The sequence below is a fragment of the Scyliorhinus canicula genome, chromosome 2 (genome assembly GCF_902713615.1).
Source record: "Scyliorhinus canicula chromosome 2, sScyCan1.1, whole genome shotgun sequence".
Lineage (NCBI taxonomy): Eukaryota > Metazoa > Chordata > Chondrichthyes > Carcharhiniformes > Scyliorhinidae > Scyliorhinus > Scyliorhinus canicula.
Window position 1 is genome coordinate 175164958 of NC_052147.1, and position 22455 is coordinate 175187412.

At 47.3% G+C, this 22455-nt stretch overlaps 1 protein-coding gene across 2 annotated transcripts in view; it reads left to right on the forward strand.

The window, feature by feature from the left end:
- Window positions 1–333: 333 nt before the first annotated feature.
- The window catches only part of pgap1 (post-GPI attachment to proteins inositol deacylase 1), a 253543-nt gene continuing 231421 nt past the window's right edge, over window positions 334–22455 (forward strand). For both annotated transcript variants that reach the window (XM_038789106.1, XM_038789105.1), the window contains exons 1-3: window positions 334–520; window positions 14596–14749; window positions 14984–15159. In XM_038789106.1, the coding sequence (XP_038645034.1) occupies window positions 374–520; window positions 14596–14749; window positions 14984–15159 (477 nt within the window). In that variant the 5' untranslated portion in view covers window positions 334–373. The remainder of the gene's footprint in view (window positions 521–14595; window positions 14750–14983; window positions 15160–22455) is intronic.

A 22455-nucleotide genomic window follows, 5' to 3' on the forward strand; every position in this document is an offset into this window, starting at 1 on the left:
AGGCGATTAAAACACATGTTGAAAACTCAAAGCATATATTAAACTGCAGTTGACAACACCAAAAATTACTTGATCGTTAAATGTGCATCAATATAAGTATTATTGAATTTTTGACTGCTTTAACCAGGGCAGACCTTCTCAACATGGCGGGTAGAAAGGGCGGTCGTGCCCTCTCCGGCGACATGACGCCGATGACGACACCACGCCGCCTTGTGAACTCAACCTAACGTGATCACTGGAAGCTCGTGCTGCCGCTTCTTGATTTGAGCAGCTTGGGCGCCACTCAGTTGATTGACAGGCGGCTCCGCCAGTGGGCCAGCGGCGGATCCCCAGTCAGGGTGGCAGCAGCTTCGGTCACAGAAGCTCGGCGGCGATGGCTGGCGGGCGGACAAAGTGGTTGTTTGCAATATTGCAATGCTTTCTATTGGCTCTTGTGGGTCTGGGAATATGGGACGTGTTGTTCGTGTATGAAGAGAACAAGTGCAGCATGACCTACATGTTCGAGTACCCAGAATATATTGTGAGTTGCTTCAGCCCCGACAGCCGAATGAAAGAAAGAGTCTGGATGGAGACTCCCAGTGTTTGCAGAGAATAATTCTGCAAGTAGTTCCCTGCCTGACAGTGCAACAGGCCATTGGGGTGCTGCTTATACAAGTTTGCTCTGTACAAAGTGTTTTGCCAAGGCTTTTATTATTTTTCTAGCATTTTAAGAGGCCGGAAACCAACAGACTTTATAGTTTAATGTTTTTTTTAGACCGTGCATAAATTCTGATTTTGCCGAGATTCTGATTGGCACCTAACCATCTTTTCTCGCACTATTCAAGGATAGTCTCTTTGGTTCCATCATTCTGCCATTATCACATGTGTCATCCTGCTGGTTTGGCTTCCACTTTATTCCTCTTTCCCATACCAATTCAAATCTATCTTCTAAATGCTGTTGTGGTTTCTGTTTACACCATTGTTTTCTTGTAGGGCTTTCCATGTCCCAACAGCCCTTCATTCAAAGCAATAAAAATCTTTTTGTCTTTTGATAGATGTGTGCTTTTTTGGCACTCAGTCACCAATACCCCTGAACTTTCAACACTTTCACTGGGCATCATCTTAACCGTTTGTTCCAGTGAAATGAGCCCTATTTTCTGTTTTTTGTTTTGTCCACAATGAAAGCCTCTCACTCCTAATAGTGAATTTTGACCATGTTATCCTCATGACCTTAATGTCCTGCCTTAAGTACTGTGTCCAAAAGCAGACACACTTCATCCACTAGTCTAGACAATTATTTCTATAGATTTTTGTGTTTGAACTCAGTCCTTTTTATAACTGGAACGATTCAAGACGGCAGCTCACCGCCACCTTCTCGAGGACGATTGGGGATAGGCAATATACGCTGTCCGAACCAGGGAAGTCCACAATCCCTTGAATGCATAAAAATAAGATCTGGGATCAGCAGCCAAGTTGGGCTGCACTCCCACATTTAAGAAGAAGACATTTTTATATAGTTTCCCCTTCAGAATTGAAGGATGCCCGAAGTGTGACACAGCCAGTTGTGCATTTTACACTCATCAGTTTTGTAAGAAACATTGCTAATGGGATCTTTTACATCCGTTTTAAAGATGCTTTATTGGAACAAATAATTCTTTGATGAAGCTGCCTTATTTTGTTAAGCCCAAACTTGGTAGCAATGTGATCACAAATTGAGTGAGGTGATTCATTTTGGAAGGAGTAACAGGAATACAGAGTACTGGGCTAGTGGGAAGATTCTTGGTAGTGTGGATGAGCAGAGAGATCTCGGTGTCCATGTACATAGATCCCTGAAAGTTGCCACCCAGGTTGAAAGGGTTGTTAAGAAGGCGTACGGTGTGTTAGCTTTTATTGGTAGAGGGATTGAGTTTCGGAGCCATGAGGTTATGTTGCAGCTGTACAAAACTCTGGTGCGGCCGCATTTGGAGTATTGCGTGCAGTTCTGATCACCACTTGGGAGGATGTGGAAGCATTGGAAAGGGTGCAGAGGAGATTTACCAGGATGCTGCCTGCATTGGAGGGTAGATCTTATGAGGAAAGGCTGAGGGACTTGAGGCTGTTTTTGTTAGAGAGAAGAAGGTTAAGAGGTGACTTAATTGAGGCATACAAGATGATCAGAGGATTAGATAGGGTGGACAGTGAGAGCCTTTTTCCTCGGATGGTGATGGCTAGCACGAGGGGACATAGATTTAAATTGAGGGGAGATACATATAGGACAGATGTCAGAGGTAGGTTCTTTACTCAGTAGTAAGGACTCGCCAACATTAAGGGCATTTAAATGGTCATTGGATAAACATATGGATGATGAGGGAATAGTGTAGGTGGGCTTTAGATTGGTTTCACAGGTCGGCGCAACATCGAGGGCCAAAGGGCCTGTACTGCGCTGTTATGTTCTATGAGTTCTGTTCATTGCTGTATGTTAAGAATTAATATCTCAAGGCATGGAAGAAAATAATCCATTTTATAAGTCAGACTTTTAATGTTGTGCTGTATTTTCATTATCAAGTGACCATTCAAAAGTAAGATCAGTCAAAAGTGACGGTTCAATCCCGTACCAGCTGTGGTATATTATCGAGGCCTACCTCTTTGCCCGTTGCTTGATGTGGAGTGGTGTCTCAAGTTATATGACCGCAGATCCCCCTCTCGCAGAGAGAGATGTTCATGATCCCTTGTTGACCATGGCTAATTACCTACCTGACAAAAATAAGAGTGGAAATCCAGCCTGAAATTGAAGTCTGTTTTATCTATTTCCCTCCAGCACAGCCAGAAAAGGTCTTTGAATCAACATACAAGATCTAATTTCCTGCAGTGCAGCAGATACCGTTAAATGTTACTTTTTTAATGCAGTATAAGTTGATAGTTATCCATGTCTATGGTGCAAGAATTTTTTTTATTGGAAAAGTTGGTTCTCCTTGGTCGGCTCATGAAGAAAGTAAGGAGGTGTGGGATAGAGGGAAGTTTGGCCAATTGGATAAGTAACTGGCTATCACATAGAAGACAGAGGGTGGTGGTGGATGGAAAATGTTCAGACTGGAGACCAGTTACCAGCGGTGTACCACAGGGATCAGTGCTGGGTCATCTGCTATTTGTGATTTTTATCAATGACTTGGAGGAGGGGGTTGAAGGGTGGGTCAGTACATTTGCTGATGACACCAAGATTGGTGGAGTAGTGGATGAGGTGGAGGGCTGTTGTAGGCTGCAAAGAGACATTGATAGGATGCAGAGGTGGGCTGAAAAATGGCAGATGGAGTTTAACCCTGATAAGTGCGAGGTGATTCATTTTGGTAGAAAATTTTTAATGTGGATTACAGGGTCAACGGCAGGGTTCTGAGGAATGTGGAGGAATAGAGAGATCTTGGGGTTCAAGTCCACAGATCTCTGAAGGTTGCCACTCAAGTGGATAGAGCCGTGAAGAAGGCCTATAGTGTGTTAGCGTTTATTAACAGGGGGCTTGATTTTAAGAGACGTGGGGTAATGCTGCAACTGTACATGACCCTGGTGAGACCACATTTGGAATATTGTGTGCAGTTCTGGTCACCTCACTATAGGAAGAATGTGGAAGCATTGGGAAGGGTGCAAAGGAGATTTACCAGGATGCTGCCTGGTTTGGAGGGGAGGTCTCATGAGGAAAGGTTGAGGGAGCTAGGGCTTTTTTCTTTGGAGCAGAGGAGGATGAGAGGCGACTTAATAGAGGTTTATAAGATGATGAGGGGTATAGATAGAGTGGACGTTCAGAGACTATTTCCTCGGATGGATGTAGCTGTTACAAGGGGGCATAACTATAAGGTTCAGGGTGGGAGATATAGGAGGGATGTCCGAGGTAGGTTCTTTACTCGGAGAGTGGTTAGGGTGTGGAATGGACTGCCTGCTGTGATAGTGGAATCGAACACTTTGGGAACTTTCAAGCGGTTATTGGATAGGCACATGGAGCACACCAGAATGACAGGGAGTGGGATAGCTTGATCTTGGCTTCAGACAAGGCTCGGCGCAACATCGAGGGCCAAAGGGCCTGTTCTGTGCTGTACTGTTCTATGTTCTAACTATTTACTTATTCAGTTGAGTTGAGAGGATTAACGGCAATATATGTGTTGCAAATATTGAAAAGGTTTGAGATGGGCAAATTGATAATTTCCTTTGAGTACAAATTGATAATGCGGCATAAATTTAGGAGTAACATCAAAATGGTGGAATTCTGAAATTTTACCAGTGATAAGCATTGAAGCCAAGTTTTTAATTAATTCATGGAATGTGGCATCAATGGCTGGGTCAGCATTTGTTGCCCTTGAACTGAGTGGATTACTTGGCCATTTGGGAGGGCATTTAAGAGTCATCTATATTGCTGTGGATCTGGGGTCATGTAGACCAGACCAGGTAAAGATGGGCGATTTCCTCCCCTGAAGGACATTAGTGAATCAGTTTTTACAGCAATCGACAATGGTTTCACAGCCATTGTTAGACTTTTAATCCCAGATCTTGTGGTGGGATTCAAACCTGGGTCCCCAGAGCACCATGTTGGGTCGCTGGATTGCTAGTCCAGTGACAATACCACTATGGCACTGACTCCAGATATCATCTTTGAGAGGAAATAACACAAATAGTTGAAGGGGGAAAGAGAAGGAATTGGGGTTAGTACATCTAATGTGCAGTTGGCAATTGGCACAGCACAAAAGGGCCAATAACTGGCGTGTTAAGCATAAAACTTTACTGTCTGTTTTCGTAATTTAAGTGGTTGTGTTCATTCTTTATTGTTTCTCATGGTGCATTCTCTGTTTGAACTTGAAAGGTGAAATGTGGCTGTGGGACCAGTGTCTGAAATGACTGAACATAATCTGAAATGATGCAGATACAGTCTTGTTATTAAAATAGTGCTCACACTTGTAACAATTGTTTAGGGGTTCTACTTATATGGTTTTTGATTCAGCAAAGCCCCTCAGATTTGTTATTGCTTCCTAATTCCCTTAAGGCATCTGATTTGATAAACTGAAAATTAAAGACTGGTCTTGGAAAAGGAGGGTGAAACCGAGACCGAGGGTTGATTTAAGAATATAGAGAGTCAGATCAAATAGATTGAAATATGTAGCTGAAGTTTTGCTGAATGGGCTGTGACTTAGTCAGGAATTCAGAAGAAATATCATTGCAGTTTGCTTATAGTACCAAGTCTGGGGACATGTTAAATTGTTAACTGGATTGTGACAGGGTATGCTTAAAGGGAATTGTCAGCTTTGTGTCAAGTGCAGTTAAACACAAATATATGTAGAGTAGTATATTGTGGGGAAAATGAAAGTTAATGCTTAATGGTAACATTCCAAGCAGGGTGGCGAAACAGAGAGCTCTCAAGGTGCAGCTCTTTAAAAACCGAAAATTATTGATCATGGAATTTACAGTGCAGAAGGGGGCCATTGGGCCCATCAAGTCTGCACCGGCCCTTGGAAAGAGAAGCCCACTATTCCAACCTATCACCGTAACCCAGTAACCCCACCTAACCTTTTGGACACTAAAGGCAATTTAGCATGGCCAATCCACCTAAACTGCACATCTTTGGACTGTGGTAGGAAACCGGAGCACCCGGAGGAAACCCACGCAGACACGGGAGAACGTGCAGACTCCACACAGACAGTGACCCAAGCTGGGAATCGGAACCTGGGACCCTGGAGCTGTGAAGCAACAGTGATAACCACTGTGCTACCGTGCTGCCTGAAATGTTAAGGAAGAGAGACCATAACTATACAAGTAGAGCCTATTTTGTAATTTTGAGAGTGATCTGTACTCTTTGCTTATTTGTTTGCAATCCTGGAAAGTTTGTTTTATTGATCTTGCAATAGTGCAAAGTTTTATACTGATGGGCCTTCTGCCAGATGTCATTGTGACATAGAGAGCTCAAATATGGATGTGTAGGAGGTAAATTGGATTCTGGTGTTCGGAAAGCAAAGGTAGTTTGAAGGGATTATATTTGTATTGGTAAACATTAAAAATAAGTTGGAGTGGTTTCAATTTCATATTTCTGTGCCTGAAAGGACCCTATAATTAGATTCGTGCTGGAAAAAGGTGTTTGTATGTGCGAGGGTTGGTTAAGTTCCAACTGTGTTTCTTCTGTGCTTAGAGAGGGCTACGGCATGAAGAATAAATAAAACCAGCAGCAGTTGCTAAGCAACTGGGACCTTGAAGCTTTTAAGTTTTAGTTTAGTTAATTTGTGAGCAGTTGGAGATAGATGATGAGAGAGAAGGCAGGTCTCACAGCTGTGCTCGAAGCAGTTGGATTAAAAGGCTAGAGAGGCACTGCTAACTCACAGCGTGAGGGAGCAGGGTTCAATTTCAGCCTTGGTTGACTGTGTGGAGTTTGTCTCTTCTCCCTTTGTTTGTGTGGGTTTCCTCCAGGTGCTCTGGTTCCTTCCGCCGTCCAAAGATGTGCAGTTGAAGTGGATTGGCCATGCTAAATTGCCTCTTAGTGTCCAAAAGGTTAGGTGGAGTTACTCGGTTACGGGGATAGGGTGTGGTGCGGGCCTAGGTAGGGTTCTCTTTCAGAGGTTGGTGCAGACTCGTTGGTGCAGACTGTAGGGATTCTATGAGAGGGAACATATAAGAACATAAGAACTAGGAGCAGGAGTAGGCCATCTGGCCCCTCGAGCCTGCTCCGCCATTCAATTAGATCATGGCTGATCTTTTGTGGACTCAGCTCCACTTTCCGGCCCGAACACCATAACCCTTAATCCCTTTATTCTTCAAAAAACTATCTATCTTTACCTTAAAACATGTAATGAAGGAGCCTCAACTGCTTCACTGGGCAAGGAATTCCATAGATTCACAACCCTTTGGGTGAAGAAGTTCCTCCTAAACTCAGTCCTAAATCTACTTCCCCTTATTTTGAGGCTATGTCCCCTAGTTCTGCTGTCACCCGCCAGTGGAAACAACCTGCCCGCATCTATCCTATCTATTCCCTTCATAATTTTAAATGTTTCTATAAGATCCCCCCTCATCCTTCTAAATTCCAATGAGTACAGTCCCAGTCTTCTCAACCTCTCCTCATAATCCAACCCCTTCAGCTCTGGGATTAACCTAGTGAATCTCCTCTGCACACCCTCCAGCGGCAGTACGTCCTTTCTCAAGTAAGGAGACCAAAACTGAACACAATACTCCAGGTGTGGCCGCACTAACACCGTATACAATTGCAACATAACCTCCCTAGTCTTAAACTCCATCCCTCTAGCAATGAAGGACAAAATTCCATTTACCTTCTTAATCACCTGTTGCACTTGTAAACCAACCTTCTGTGACTCATGCACTAGCACACCCAAGTCTCTCTGAACAGCGGCATGCTTTAATATTTTATCGTTTAAATAATAATCCCGTTTGCTGTTATTCCTACCAAAATGGATAACCTCACATTTGTCAACATTGTATTCCATCTGCCAGACCCGAGCCCATTCACTTAACCTATCCAAATCCCTCTGCAGACTTCCAGTATCCTCTGCACTTTTCGCTTTACCACTCATCTTAGTGTCATCTGCAAACTTGGACACATTGCCCGTGGTCCCCAACTCCAAATCATCTATGTAAATTGTGAACAATTGTGGGCCCAACACGGATCCCTGAGGGACACCACTAGCTACTGATTGCCAACCAGAGAAACACCTATTTATCCCAACTCTTTGCTTTCTATTAATTAACTAATCCTCTATCCATGCTACTACTTTACCCTTAATGCCATGCATCTTTATCTTATGCAGCAACCTTTTGTGTGGCACCTTGTCAAAGGCTTTCTGGAAATCCAGATATACCACATCCATCGGCTCCCCGTTATCTACTGCACTGGTAATGTCCTCAAAAAATTCCACTAAATTAGTTAGGCATGACCTGCCCTTTACGAACCCATGCTGCGTCTGCCCAATGGGACAATTTATATCCAGATGCCACGCAATTTCTTCCATGATGATAGATTCCAGCATCTTCCCTACTACCGAAGTTAAGCTCACTGGCCTATAATTTCCTGCTTTCTGCCTACCTCCTTTTTTAAACAGTGGCGTCACGTTTGCTAATTTCCAATCCACCGGGACCACCCCAGAGTCTAGTGAATTTCGGTAAATTATCACTAGTGCATCTGCAATTTCCCTAGCCATCTCTTTAGCACTCTGGGATGCATTCCATCAGGGCCAGGAGACTTGTCTACCTTTAGCCCCATTAGCTTGCCCATCACTCCCTCCTTAGTGATAACAATCCTCTCAAGGTCCTCACCTGTCATAGCCTCATTTCTATCAGTCGCTGGCATGTTATTTGTGTCTTCCACTGTGAAGACCGACCCAAAAAACCTGTTCAGTTCCTCAGCCATTTCCTCATTTCCCATTATTAAAACTCCCTTCTCATCCTCTAAAGGACCAATATTTACCTTAGCCACTCTTTTTTGTCTTATATATTTGTAAAAACTTTTACTGTCTGTTTTTATATTCTGAGCAAGTTTACTCTCATACTCTATCTTACTCTCTTTATAGCTTTTTTAGTAGCTTTCTGTTGCCCCCTAAAGATTTCCCAGTCCTCTAATCTCCCAGCAATCTTTGCCACTTTATATGCTTTTTCCTTCAATTTGATACTCTCCCTTATTTCCTTAGATATCCACGGTCGATTTTCCCTCTTTCTTCCGTCCTTCCTTTTTGTTGGTATAAACCTTTGCTGAGCACTGTGAAAAATCGCTTGGAAGGTTCTCCACTTTTCCTCAACTGTTCCACCATAAAGTCTTAGCTCCCAGTCTACCTTAGCTAGTTCTTCTCTCATCCCCTTGTAATCTCCTTTGTTTAAACACAAAACACTAGTATTTGATTTTACTTTCTCACCCTCCATCTGTATTTTAAATTCCACCATATTGTGATCGCTCCTTCCGAGAGGATCCCTAACTATGAGATCATGAATCAATCCTGTCTCATTACACAGGACAAGATCTAGGACCGCTTGTTCCCTCGTAGGTTCCATTACATACTGTTCTAGGAAACTATCGCGGATGCATTCTATAAACTCCTCCTCAAGGTTGCCTTCACCGACCTGGTTAAACCAATCGACATGTAGATTAAAATCCCCCATGATAACTGCTGTACCATTTCTACATGCATCAGTTATTTCTTTGTTTATTGCTTGCCCCACCATATCGTTACTATTTGGTGGCTGATAGACTACTCCTATCAGTGACTTTTTCGCCTTACTATTCCTGATTTCCACCCAAATGGATTCAACCTTATCCTCCATAGCACCGATGTCATCCCTTACTATTGCCCGGATGTCATCCTTAAATAACAGAGCAACGCCACCTCCCTTACCATCCACTCTGTCCTTCCGAATAGTTTGATACCCTCGGATATTTAACTCCCAGTCGTGACCATCCTTTAACCATGTTTCAGTAATGGCCACTAAATCATAGTCATTTACGATGATTTGGGCCATCAACTCATTTACTTTATTCCGAATACTACGAGCATTCAGGTAAAGTACACTTATGTTGGTTTTTTTTACCTCTGTTTTGAATCTTAACATCTCCAGTTTTATTCCTTTTGTTATTACTGGGCCTATTCACTGTGCTCCCCTCAGTCACTGTACCTTGTACTGTCGCCCTTATGGATTTCTGACTAGGTCTTCTCTGCCTTGCACTTTTCCCCTTACTTCCTTTTGTTTCTGTCCCTGTTTTACTACCTTCCAACTTCCTGCATCGGTTCCCATCCCCCTGCCACATTAGTTTAAACCCTCCCCAACAGCTCTAGAAAACACCCCCCCTAGGACATCGGTTCCAGTCCTGCCCAGGTGCAGACCGTCCGGTTTGTACTGGTCCCACCTCCCCCAGAACCGGTCCCAATGCCCCAGGAATTTGAATCCCTCCCTCTTGCACCATCTCTCGAGCCACGCATTCATCCTATCTATCCTGACATTCCTACTCTGACTAGCTCGTGGCACTGGTAGCAATCCTGAGATTACTACCTTTGAGGTCCTACTTTTTAGTTTAACTCCTAACTCCCTGAATTCCGCTTGTAGGACCTCATCCTGTTTTTTACCTATATCGTTGGTGCCTATGTGCACCACAACAGCTGGCTGTCCCCCCCCCCCCCCCCCCCCCCCCCCCCCCAGAATGTCCTGCAGCCGCTCTGAGACATCCTTGACCCTTGCACCAGGGAGGCAACATACCATCCTGGAGTCTCGATTGCGTCCACAGAACCGCCTGTCTATTCCCCTTACGATCGAGTCCCCTATAACTATAGCCCTGCCATTTTTCTTTCTGCCCTGCTGTGCAGCAGAGCCAGCCACGGTGCCATGAACCTGGCTGCTGCTTCCTTCCCCTGGTGAGCCATCTCCCTCAACAGTATCCAAAGCGGTATATCTGTTTTGCAGGGAGATGACCGCAGGGGATACCTGCACTGCCTTCCTACTCTTGCTCTTTCTTTTGGTCACCCATTTTCTATCTCCCTCAGTAACCTTCACCTGCGGTGTGACCAACTCGCTAAACGTGCTATCCACGACCTCCTCAGCATCGCGGATGCTCCAAAGTGAGTCCATCCGCAGCTCCAGAGCCGTCAAGCGGTCTAACAAGAGCTGCAACTGAACACACTTCTTGCACGTGAAGGAGCCAGGGACAGTGGACGTGTCCCTGAGCTCCCACATCGCACACGAGGAGCATGACACGGGTCTGGGATCTCCTGCCATGTCTTAAACCCGTGGTAAACTTAAACAACTAGAATTTCAAAATAAAAATAAATAAATTAGACAATGAAAAGAAAAAGAGAGACTACTTATCAGTCACTTACCAGGGTTAAAAAGCACCTCCTCACACTCTGCACCGAATTACCTCACTGCACCAAATTACCAAGTTTCAATCCCCACTCTGGATGAGTCTCACTCCGGATGTGTCTCCTGGAAAAGTGCTAGCTCTATATCTCAGCTTTGCTAGAAGAAAAGCCATACCACGGAGTAATGGTTAAGAAAACAAATGAAGAGATCTGAAGAGCAGCTGGTTAAAGAAATTAGAGCAACAAAGAGAATTTTCCAGGATCCCTTAAGGTTAGCAGAGAACCGTTCAGTAAAGAGAGACAGAGTTGAGAAGAAGGCTCAAATGCCAGAACGATACGTGAAGTAATTTTCAGGTTTATGAGATATACTACAGTTTGTGAATGTCTGTTGAAATAACTATGGAAATCGGTGGCAGGATCTCAGAGTTTTTGTAAAAGAAGTCAAGACAAAGGAAACCTAAAAGGGAACAAAAACCGAAAGTGCTGGGTAATCTCATCAGGTCTGACGTCATCTGTGGAGAGAAAAGGGAGCTAACGTTTTGAGTTTGGGTGACTCTTTGAAAGTGGAGCAGAAGCTTTGTTTAAAAGCTTGTTTGGAAAACCTGGTGTGAATTTTGGAATGCAACCCGCTAAGGGAAAGCTTCTTATGAGAGAAGGTTTCTGTGTGTTCTTGGGAGTTTGGAAACTCTCACATTTCAATCATTTTGGAGGGACTCTAAGAGCATATCCACAGACACTAACTTGGGTTCAGAGCGGACTGTGTATTTTACCACAGTCATCTTGTGTGTGTGTGTGTTTTTGTGTGTTAATGAGTCCATAGTAGTTTAAGATGTATTTTGTAATCCGTGTAACTTCTAAGCCCTGTGTGTGTAATTGTTAAGCTGAAAAAGGGAATAAAGGAGTATTGTATTATAATCCAATATATACATATCCACATGTTTAATTTTTGTTTTTTGTTCTTTTTGTTAAAACTAATTAGCAGTCCTATCACTCTGTTCCTCCATGTTTTATTTAAAAGAAGTAAAAGTTACAGTCTTATGAGCCAGGGTTCCATTCTGGGATCTTTCTGTCCAGTTATAATACAAACTGGGATCGTAACACTGGATTTACGTATAGTGTCATTGGATATAAAAATAAGGAGGTGATTACTAATCTGCATAAAACAAGCATATCGCAGTTGGTGTACAGTGTAAGATAATCTTTATTATTGTCATATGTAGGCTTACATTAACACTGCAAGGAAGTTACTGTGAACATCCCCTAGTTGCCGCACTCTGGCGTCTGTTCGGGTACACGGAGGGAGAATTCAGAATGTCCAAGTTATCTAACAGCACATCTTTCGGGACTTGTGGGAGGAAACGGAACACCCGGAGGAAACCCATGCAGACACTGGGAGAACGTGCAGACTCCGCACAGACTGTGACCCGAGCCGGGAATCGAACCTGGGACCCTGTTAACAGTGTTAACCACTGTGATACCGTTTCCCATTGATTAATGTTTATTGAAGACATGCTGCATTTTAGATGGGGATTAAAATGTAGTTACAATGAGTCAGTTGGAGAAACTTATTTCAGTATTCAGTTGAGCTGAGAAGATTAACGGGAATATATTGAAATTGGAAAACTGATTTTTCCATTGAGTAGCAGATTGACAATTAGGCATAAATTTAGGGTTAAAATCAAAATGGAGACTTGGGTATTTTTATCAGTGATAAGTATTGAAGCCAAGTGAATAATCATCTTTGTGAGGGAATAACATATATATTTGGAGGAGAAGGGAGTTGGGGTTAGTACATCTAATGTGTAATTAACGATTGGCATAAGCACAGTGGACCAATAACCCCTGCTGATGTGTAAAAACATTTTTCTTAGCATTGTAAAGCATCTCCAGGCAGTTCTCAGGATTATTATCAAATAAACAAAAGAACAAACCAAGAACAAAAAAGTACAGCACAGGAACAGGCCCTTCGGCCCTCCAAGCCCGCGCCAATCATGCTGCCCGTCTAAACTAAAATCTTCTACACTTCCTGGGTCCGTATCCCTCTATTCCCATCCTATTCATGTATTTGTCAAGATGCCCCTAAAATGTCACTATCGTCCCTGCTTCCACCACCTCTCCAGCAGCGAGTTCCAGGCACCCACTACCCTCTGTGTTAAAAAGAAAACTTGCCTCGTACATCTCCTCTAGACCTTGCCCCTCGCACCTTAAACCTATGCCCCCTAGTAATTGATCCCTCTACCCTGGGAAAAAGCCTCTGACTATCCACTCTGTCTATGCCTCACATAATTTTGTAGACCTCTATCAGGTCGCCCGTCAACCTCCGCGTTCCAGTGAGAATAAACCATGTTTATTCAACCGCTCCTCATAGCTAATGCCCTCCATACCAGGCAACATCCTGGTAAATCTCTTCTGCACCCCCTCTAAAGCCTCCACATCCTTCTGGTAGTGTGGTGACCAGAATTGAACACTATACTCCAAGTGTGGCTTAACTAAGGTTCCATATAACTGCAACACGACTTGCCAACTCTTATACTCAATGCCCCGGCCAATGAAGGCAAGCATGCCGTATTCCTTCTTGACTACCTTCTCCACCTGTGTTGCCCCTTTCAGTGACCTGTGGATCTGTACACCTAGATCTCTATGATTGTCAATACACTTGAGTGTTCTACCATTCACTGTATATTCCCTACCTGCGTTAGACCTTCCAAAATGCATTACCTCATATTTGTCCGGATTAAACTCCATCTGCCATTTCTCTGCCCAAGTCTCCAAACGATCTAAATCCTTCTGTATCCTTTGACAGTCCTCATCTCCATCCACAATTCCACCAACCTTTGTGTCATCTGCAAACTTACTAATCAGACCAGTTACATTTTCCTCCAAATCATTTATATATACTACGAATAGCAAAGGTCCCACTGATCCCTGCGGAACACCACTGGTCACAGCCCTCCAATTAGAAAAACACCCTTCCATTGCTACTCTCTGCCTTCTATGACCTAGCCAGTTCTGTATCCACCTTGCCAGCTCACCCCTGATCCCGTGTGACTTCACCTTTTATACCAGTCTGCCATGAGGGACCTTGTCAAAGGCCTTACTGAAGTCCATGTAGACAATATCCACTGCCCTACCTGCATCAATCATCTTTGTGATCTCCTCGAAAAACTCTATCAAGTTAGTGAGACACGACCTCCCCTTCACAAAATCGTGCTGCCTCTCGCTAATACGTCTATTTGCTTCCGAACGGGAGTAGATCCTGTCTCAAAGAATTCTCTCCAGTAATTTCCCTACCACTGACTGAAGGCTCACCGGCCTGTAGTTCCCTGGTTTATCCTTGCTATGTCACTGAACCAGGTAAGAAGATATTAGGTCCAAAAGCTTAGTCTAAAACATCAGTTTTGAAGGAATGTCTTAAAGGAGGAAAGAAAGCTAGCGAGGCAGAAAGATACGAGGTAGGGAATTCAGGAGTTTCAGCCCTGGAAAACTGAAGGCATGGCCAACAACGGTGAAATTATTAAAATTAGGGATTCACAAGAAGCCAGAATTCCAGGAGCACAGATATCTCTGAGGTTATAGAGATAGGGAGGACATGGACGGGTTTGAAAACAAGGATGAAAATTTTAAAACTTAGCTTTTCCCTTCGGAACCAATGCAGGTCAGTGGCACAGGAATAATTGGTGAATGGGACTTGTTCATGATTCATCCGCTTCAAATAAAGTACTCTTATTTTGCTTAATTTAAATTTTCTAATGATTGCATAACAATTTCTTCTTATAAAGGGAAGAGATGTAACTGTTAGTTTTTGTCTGTTTTCTCTGAACAGAAAATCAAGCTTCCAAATAAACTTATCAGTAAATATCCAAGTTATGGGCTGTATCTTTATGGAGAGGGAGACTCTGCTGAAGCACGCAAAAATCCAAAAGCGACAGGAATCCCTGTTTTGTTTCTTCCAGGAAATGCTGGCAGTTATAGACAAGGTACATTTTTAAACTTGTTAATTAGTTTTTAATCCTTCCCACCCTAATGAATGTGCAGTCTGGCCTTCAAGAAAGGTTGACAAATTTGTTGAATGGCAGATAGTAAACGTAACTTTTAATATATGTACATTAAGGAGTGTCTTAAATGAATCTAGTTAGAAAATCAATTCTATTTATGTTATTTGTTTCATCTAAATATTTACAAATCCTTTTTATTTTGGTCTTGTCTTTCAGTTCGTTCCCTGGGCTCTGTTGCACTAAGGAAAGCTGAGAACATCCACAACAAGTTCCACTTTGATTTTTTTAGCATTAGTTTTAATGAGGAGCTTGTTGCACTTTATGGTGGAAGCCTTGAAAGGCAAACCACGTTTGTTCATGCGTGTATAAAAGTCATTCTTAAACTTTACAAGGTAAGATTGAAATCAGATCTTTTCTTTCTAAATTTTTAACTGATGAGAAGCACAACTGTTTTGGCATTATTCACCCTGGAAATTATTTTAAACTTGGTTCTTACTCAAAACTCCAGTAGATTATAGAAGTGTACAGCACGGACTTCTGGTTGCGGTGATGTGGAGCTAAGCTGCACGTTAGAACATAGAACAGTACAGTACAGCACAGAACAGGCCCTTCGGCCCTCAATGTTGTGCCGAGCCATGATCACCCTACTCAAACCCACGTATTCACCCTATACCCGTAACCCAACAACCCCCCCCCCCTTAACCTTACTTTTTTTTTTAGGACACTACGGGCAATTTAGCATGGCCAATCCACCTAAACCGCACATCTTTGGACTGTGGGAGGAAACCGGAGCACCCGGAGGAAACCCACGCACACAGGGGGAGGACGTGCAGACTCCACACAGACAGTGACCCAGCCGGGAATCGAACCTGGGACCCTGGAGCTGTGAAGCATTTATGCTAACCACCATGCTACCCTGCTGCCCGCTATTTTCGGACTTTTCGGCTCTTTTGAGGGCCCGTAACGGCGCTGGTCAGACTTTTCCCGGTGTGGGAAGACATCAGCTGTGCCTCTCTGCCGGTGGATGGACTGGACCAGGAGCGGGGTGGTCAAAAAATCGGCTTTGGAGCAGAGAAAGGTGCGAGGGAGGAAGACCAAGATGGTGGCGGGCGGGGAATCGGCAGCGTGGCAGCAGTGGGCGCAGGAGCTGCTCCATCGCTGCTTCAGGGAGCTGAAAGCTGAGCTGCTGGAACCGCTAAAGGCCTCACTTGACAAGCTCACGGTGACTCGGACGGCCCAGGAGGCAGAGATTCGCGAGGTCCGGCAAAAGGCCCCGGAGAATGAGGACAAAATCCTAGGCCTGGCAGTGAAGGTGGAGTCGCACGAGGCGCTCCACAAGAAATGGCAGGCGAGGCTGGAGGAAATGGAGAACCGCTTGCGGCGGAAGAATTAGCGGACCCTGGGCCTGCCGGAGGGGCTGGAGGGATCGGTCTTGGGGGGGCCTACGTGGTCATGATGCTGAACTCGCTAATGGGAGCGGGGTCCTTCCAAGGGCCCTTGGAGCTGGAGGGGGCCCATCGAGTGTTGGTGAGAAGGACCAAGCCGAACGAGCCGCCAAGGGTGGTGCTGGTGCGGTTTCACTGGTTCGCCGACCGAGAATGTGGGCTAAGAAGGAGAGGAGCAGCAGGTGGGAGAATGCAGAGGTCTGAATTTACCAGGACTGGAGTGCAGAGGTGGCGAAAAAGAAGGCTGGTTATAACCGGTCGAAAGCAGTGCTGCATAAGAGAGGGGTGAAGTTTGGCCTGTTGCAGCCGGCGTGCCTCTGGGTCACTTATAAAGACCGCCAGTACTACTTTGACTCCCCGGAAGAGTCCTGGGCCTTTGCCCAGGCAGAGAAGCTGGACTCGGACTGAGGATTGAGGGGGGGTTGGGGACTGATGTATATTGTCCGGAGGCTCTGTTCTCCCTTCCTCTTTTCTGTTGGTTTTTGGTTTTTTTTGCTTGGGGGATGTTTTGTTGGGCCGTTGTGGCGTGGGTGGGGGAAGAGGGGGGTTTGGGTGGGGGAAGGGGGGGGGTTGGGTGGGGGAGGGGGGGGTTTGGGTGGGGGAAGAGGGGGGTTGGGTGGGGGAAGAGGGGTTTGGGTGGGGGAAGAGGGGGGTTTGGGTGGGGGAAGAGGGGGGTTTGGGTGGGGGAAGAGGGGGGAGGGAGGGGGGGAGGGGGGAGGGGGGGGAGGGAGAGGGGAGGGGGAGTGGGGGGAAGAGGGGGATATGGGGGGGAAGAGGGGGATGTGGGGGAGGGGGAGGGGAGGGGGAAGAGGGGGATGTGGGGGGAGTGGGGGGGGAGGGGAGTGGGGGGAGGGGAGAGGGGAGGAGGAGTGGGGGGGGAGGAGTAGGGGAGAGGGGGGAGGAGTAGGGGAGAGGGGGGGAGGAGTGGGGGAGGAGGAGGAGTGGGGGAGGAGGAGGAGTGGGGGGAGGAGGAGTGGGGTGGGGGGAGGAGCAGTGGGGTGGGGGGGGAGGAGGAGGAGTGGGGTGGGGGGGAGGAGGAGGAGTGGGGTGGGGGGGAGGAGGAGGAGTGGGGTGGGGGGGAGGAGGAGGAGGAGTGGGGTGGGGGGGGGAGGAGGAGGAGTGGGGTGGGGGGGAGGAGGAGGAGTGGGGGGGGGGGGAGGAGGAGGTGGGGGGGGGGGGGAGGAGGTGGGGTGGGGGGGGAGGAGGAGGAGTGGGGTGGGGGGGAGGAGGAGGGGTGGGGGGGAGGAGGAGGAGTGGGGGGGGGAGGAGGAGGAGTGGGGTGGGGGGGAGGAGGAGGAGGAGGAGTGGGGTGGGGGGGGGAGGAGGAGTGGGGGGGGGAGGAGGAGTGGGGTGGGGGGGAGGAGGAGTGGGGTGGGGGGGAGGAGTGGGGGGGGAGGAGGATGAAGATCTGCCACTGTGGGGAACGGGCCGTGCAGGGACTGCGGGCACGTGGTTGGCCGGCGGAGAAAGAGGGTGAATAGTCCCCCCCGATTCGGCTGGCCACATGGAATGTAAGGGGGCTGAATGGGCCGGTCAAGCGGGCCCGGGTGGTTGCGCATTTGAAGGGGCTGGGGGTGGATGTGGCTATGCTACAGGAGACACACCTTAGGGTGGCGGATCAGGTAAGCTTGAGAAAGGGGTGAGTTGGGCAAGTGTTCCATTCGGGGTTGGACGTGAGGAACCGGGGGGTGGCGATTTTGGTGGGGAAGACTATGTCGTTTGTGGCGTTGAGTGTGGTGGCGGATAGTTGTGGCAGATATGTGATGGTGAGCGGTAGGCTCCAGGTGGAGCGGGTGGTGCTGGCGGTGTTTAGTGGGGAGCTGATTTCCATCATGGCACATAGGGAGAGGGGCAAGAAAAGGGAGGAGAGGTTGGTGGAAGAGATGGTGAGGGTGGACAGGAGGTATGCGGAGGTCCCGGAAGAAGGGCTATTGAGGGAGCGTCGTAGTCTCCCAGCGGAGTTTGATATATTGACCACCCGGAAAGCGGAGGCGCAGTGGAGGAGGGCGCAAGGGGCGTATATGAATACGGGGAGAAGGCGAGTCGGATGCTGGCGCGCCAGCTCCGGAAGCGGGAGGCGGCGAGGGAGATAGGGGGAGTCAGAGATGGAGGAGGGAGTCTGGTGTGGTGTGCGAGGGGCATTAACGGAGTGTTTAGGACCTTCTATGAGGAGTTATACCTGTCAGTGCCCCCTGGGGAGGAGGGAGGAATGGATCGCTTTTTGGGCAAGCTGGAGTTCCCGAGAGTGGGGGAGGAGCAGGTAGAGGGTCTGGGGACGCCAGTTGAGCTGGGGGAGCTGGTCAATGCGGTGGGGAGTATGCAGTCAGGGAAGGCACCGGGGCCCGATGGGTTCCCGGTGGAATTTTACAAGACGTTTTCTGACCTGAGCCCGCTGCTTGTGAGGACCTTGAATGAGGCAAGGGAGGGAGGGGGGGGGGGGGGGGGGGGGGGGCGCTTTGCCCCCGACGATGTCCAGGGCGTTAATTTCATTGATTCTGAAGTGAAATAAGGACCCCCTCCAGTGTGGGTCAGACTGGCCAATTTCGCTCCTCAATGTGGATGCGAAACTGCTGGCCAAGATATTGGCCAGGAGGGTGGAGGATGTGGTGCCGCAGGTTATTCACGAGGATCAAACGGGTTTTGTGAAGGGGAGGCAGTTGAACGTTAATGTGCAGCGGCTTCTCAATGTCATAATGATGCCGGCGGTGGACGGGGAGGCGGAGATAGTGGTGTCGATGGATGCGGAGAAGGCCTTTGACATGGTGGAGTGGAGATACCTGTGGGAGGTTTTGAGGAGGTCGGGTTTGGCGAGGGATTTATTAGGTGGGTGAGGCTGTTGTATGGTTCCCCGGTGGCGAGTGTGGTGACGAATGGGAGGAGGTCGGAGAACTTTCGGTTGTACCGGGGGACGAGGCAGGGGTGCCCCCTGTCTCCCCTGCTGTTTACGTTGCCAATTGAACCCCTGGCCGTGGCGCTGAGAGAATCGAGGAACTGGAGGGGGATAGTGCGGGGGAGGAGCATCGGCTGTCATTGTACACTGACGATTTATTGTTGTACGTTGTAGATCCGGCGGGGGGGGGGGAATGCCGGAGGTGATGAGGATTCTTGGGGAGTTCGGGGACTTCTCTGGGTATAAGGTCAACGTGGGGAACAGTGAGCTGTTCGTGGTGCATTTGGGGGACCAGGAGAGAGAGATAGGGGAGCTTCCGCGAAGGGCAGAGAGGAGCTTCAGATACCTGGGGGGTCCAGATAGCCAGGAGCTGGGGGGCCCTGCATAGGCTGAACTTTACAAAGCTGGTGGAGCAGATGGAGGAGGAGTTTAGGAGGTGGGCAGGGTCCAGTCGGTCAATGACGGTGCTCCCGAGGTTTCTGTTCCTTTTATTTCTCTTGTTTTTTTTAAATCTAGAGGTGATGTCAGGGAAGGCAGTACAATGCTCCTCCTGCAGAATGTTTGAGGTGAGGGACGCCGTCAGTGTCCCTGCTGATTTCATCTGTGGGAAGTGCACCCAACTCCAGCTCCTCAAAAACCGTGTTAGGGACCTGGAGCTTGAGCTGGATGAACTTCAGATCATTCGGGAGGCAGAGGGGGTCATAGATAGGAACTTCAGGGAAGTAGTTACACCAAAGACTGGAGATAGATGGGTAACTGTAAGAGGGACTGGGAAGAAGCAGTCAGTGCAGGGACCCCCTGCGGTCGTTCCCCTGAGTAACAAGTATACCGTTTTGGATACTTGTGGGGGGGATGACTTACCAGGGGTAAGCCATGGGGTACGGGCCTCTGGCACGGAGTCTGTCCCTGTTGCTCAGAAGGGAAGGGGGAAAGGAGTAGAACATTAGTAATTGGGGACTCAATAGCCAGGGGCACAGATAGGAGATTTTGTGGGAGCGAGAGAGACTCACGTTTGGTATGTTGCCTCCCAGGTGCAAGGGTACGTGATTTCTTGGATCGTGTTTTCCGGGTCCTTAAGGGGGAGGGGGAGCAGCCCCAAGTCGTAGTCCACATTGGCACTAACGACATAGGTAGGAAAGGGGACAAGGATGTCAGGCAGGCCTTTAGGGAGCGAGGATGGAAGCTCAGAGCGAGAACAAACAGAGTTGTTATCTCTGGGTTGTTGCCCGTGCCACGTGATAGTGAGATGAGGAATAGGGAGAGAGAGCAATTAAACACGTGGCTACAGGGATGGTGCAGGCGGGAGGGATTCAGATTTCTGGATAACTGGGGCTCTTTCTGGGGAAGGTGGGACCTCTATAGACAGGATGGTCTACATCTGAACCTGAGGGGCACCAATATCCTGGGGGGGAGATTTGTTAGTGCTCTTTGGGGGGGTTTAAACTAATTCAGCAGGGGCATGGGAACCTGGATTGTAGTTTTGGGGTACGGGAGATTGAGAGTATAGAGGTCAGGAGCACAGATTTGACTTCACAGGAGGGTGCCAGTGTTCAGGTAGGTGGTTTGAAGTGTGTCTACTTCAATGCCAGGAGTATACGAAATAAGGTAGGGGAACTGGCAGCATGGGTTGGTACCTGGGACTTCGATGTTGTGGCCATTTCAGAGACATGGATAGAGCAGGGACAGGAATGGTTGTTGCAGGTTCCGGGGTTTAGGTGTTTTAGTAAGCTCAGAGAAGGGGGCAAAGAGGGGGAGGTGTGGCGCTGCTAGTCAAGGACAGTATTACGGTGGCGGAAAGGATGCTAGATGGGGACTCTTCTTCCGAGGTAATATGGGCTGAGGTTAGAAACAGGAAAGGAGAGGTCACCCTGTTGGGAGTTTTCTATAGGCCCCCTAATAGTTCTAGGGATGTAGAGGAAAGGATGGCAAAGATGATTCTGGAAAAGAGCGAAAGTAACAGGGTAGTTGTTATGGGAGACTTTAACTTTCCAAATATTGACTGGAAAAGATATAGTTCAAGTACATTAGATGGGTCATTCTTTGTACAATGTGTGCAGGAGGGTTTCCTGACACAATATGTTGACAGGCCAACAAGAGGCGAGGCCACATTGGATTTGGTTTTGGGTAATGAACCAGGCCAGGTGTTAGATCTGGAGGTAGGTGAGCACTTTGGAAACAGTGACCACAATTCGGTGACCTTTACGTTAGTGATGGAAAGGGAAAAGTATACCCCGCAGGGCAAGAGTTATAGCTGGGGGAAGGGCAATTATGATGCCATTAGACATGATTTAGGATGTGTAGGTTGGAGAAGTAGGCTGCAAGGGTTGGGCACACTGGATATGTGGAGCTTGTTCAAGGAACAGCTATTGCGTGTTCTTGATAAGTACGTACCAGTCAGGCAGGGAGGAAGGGGTAGAGCGAGGGAACCGTGGTTTACCAAAGAAGTGGAATCTCTTGTTAAGAGGAAGAAGGAGGCCTATGTGAAGATGAGGCGTGAAGTTTCAGTTGGGGTGCTTGATAGTTACAAGGAAGTGAGGAAGGATCTAAAGAGAGAGCTAAGACGAGCAAGGAGGGGACATGAGAAGTCTTTGGCAGGTAGGATCAAGGAAAACCCAAAAGCTTTCTATAGGTATGTCAGGAATAAAAGAATGACTAGGGTAAGCTTAGGGCCAGTCAAGGACAGTGGTGGGAAGTTGTGTGTGGAGGCTGAGGAGATAAGCGAGATACTAAATGAATACTTTTCGTCAGTATTCACTCAGGAAAAGATAATGTTGTGGAGGAGAATGCTGAGACCCAGGCTATTAGAATAGATGGCATTGAGGTGCGTAGGGAAGAAGTGTTGGCAATTCTGGACAAGGTGAAAATAGATAAGTCCCCGGGGCCTGATGGGATTTATCCTAGGATTCTCTGGGAAGCCAGGGAAGAGATTGCTGAGCCTTTGGCTTTAATTTTTATGTCATCATTGGCTACAGGAATAGTGCCAGAGGACTGGAGGGTAGCAAATGTGGTCCCTTTGTTCAAGAAGGGGAGTAGAGATAACCCCGGTAACTATAGGCCGGTGAGCCTCACGTCTGTTGTGGGTAAAGTCTTGGAGAGGATTATAAGAGATACGATTTATAATCATCTAGATAGGAATAATATGATTAGGGATAGTCAGCATGGTTTTGTGAAGGGTAGGTCATGCCTCACAAACCTTATCGAGTTCTTTGAGAAGGTGACTGAACAGGTAGACGCGGGTAGAGCAGTTGATGTGGTGTATATGGATTTCAGTAAAGCGTTTGCTAAGGTTCCCCACGGTCGTCTATTGCAGAAAATACGGAGGCTGGGGATTGAGGGTGATTTAGAGATGTGGA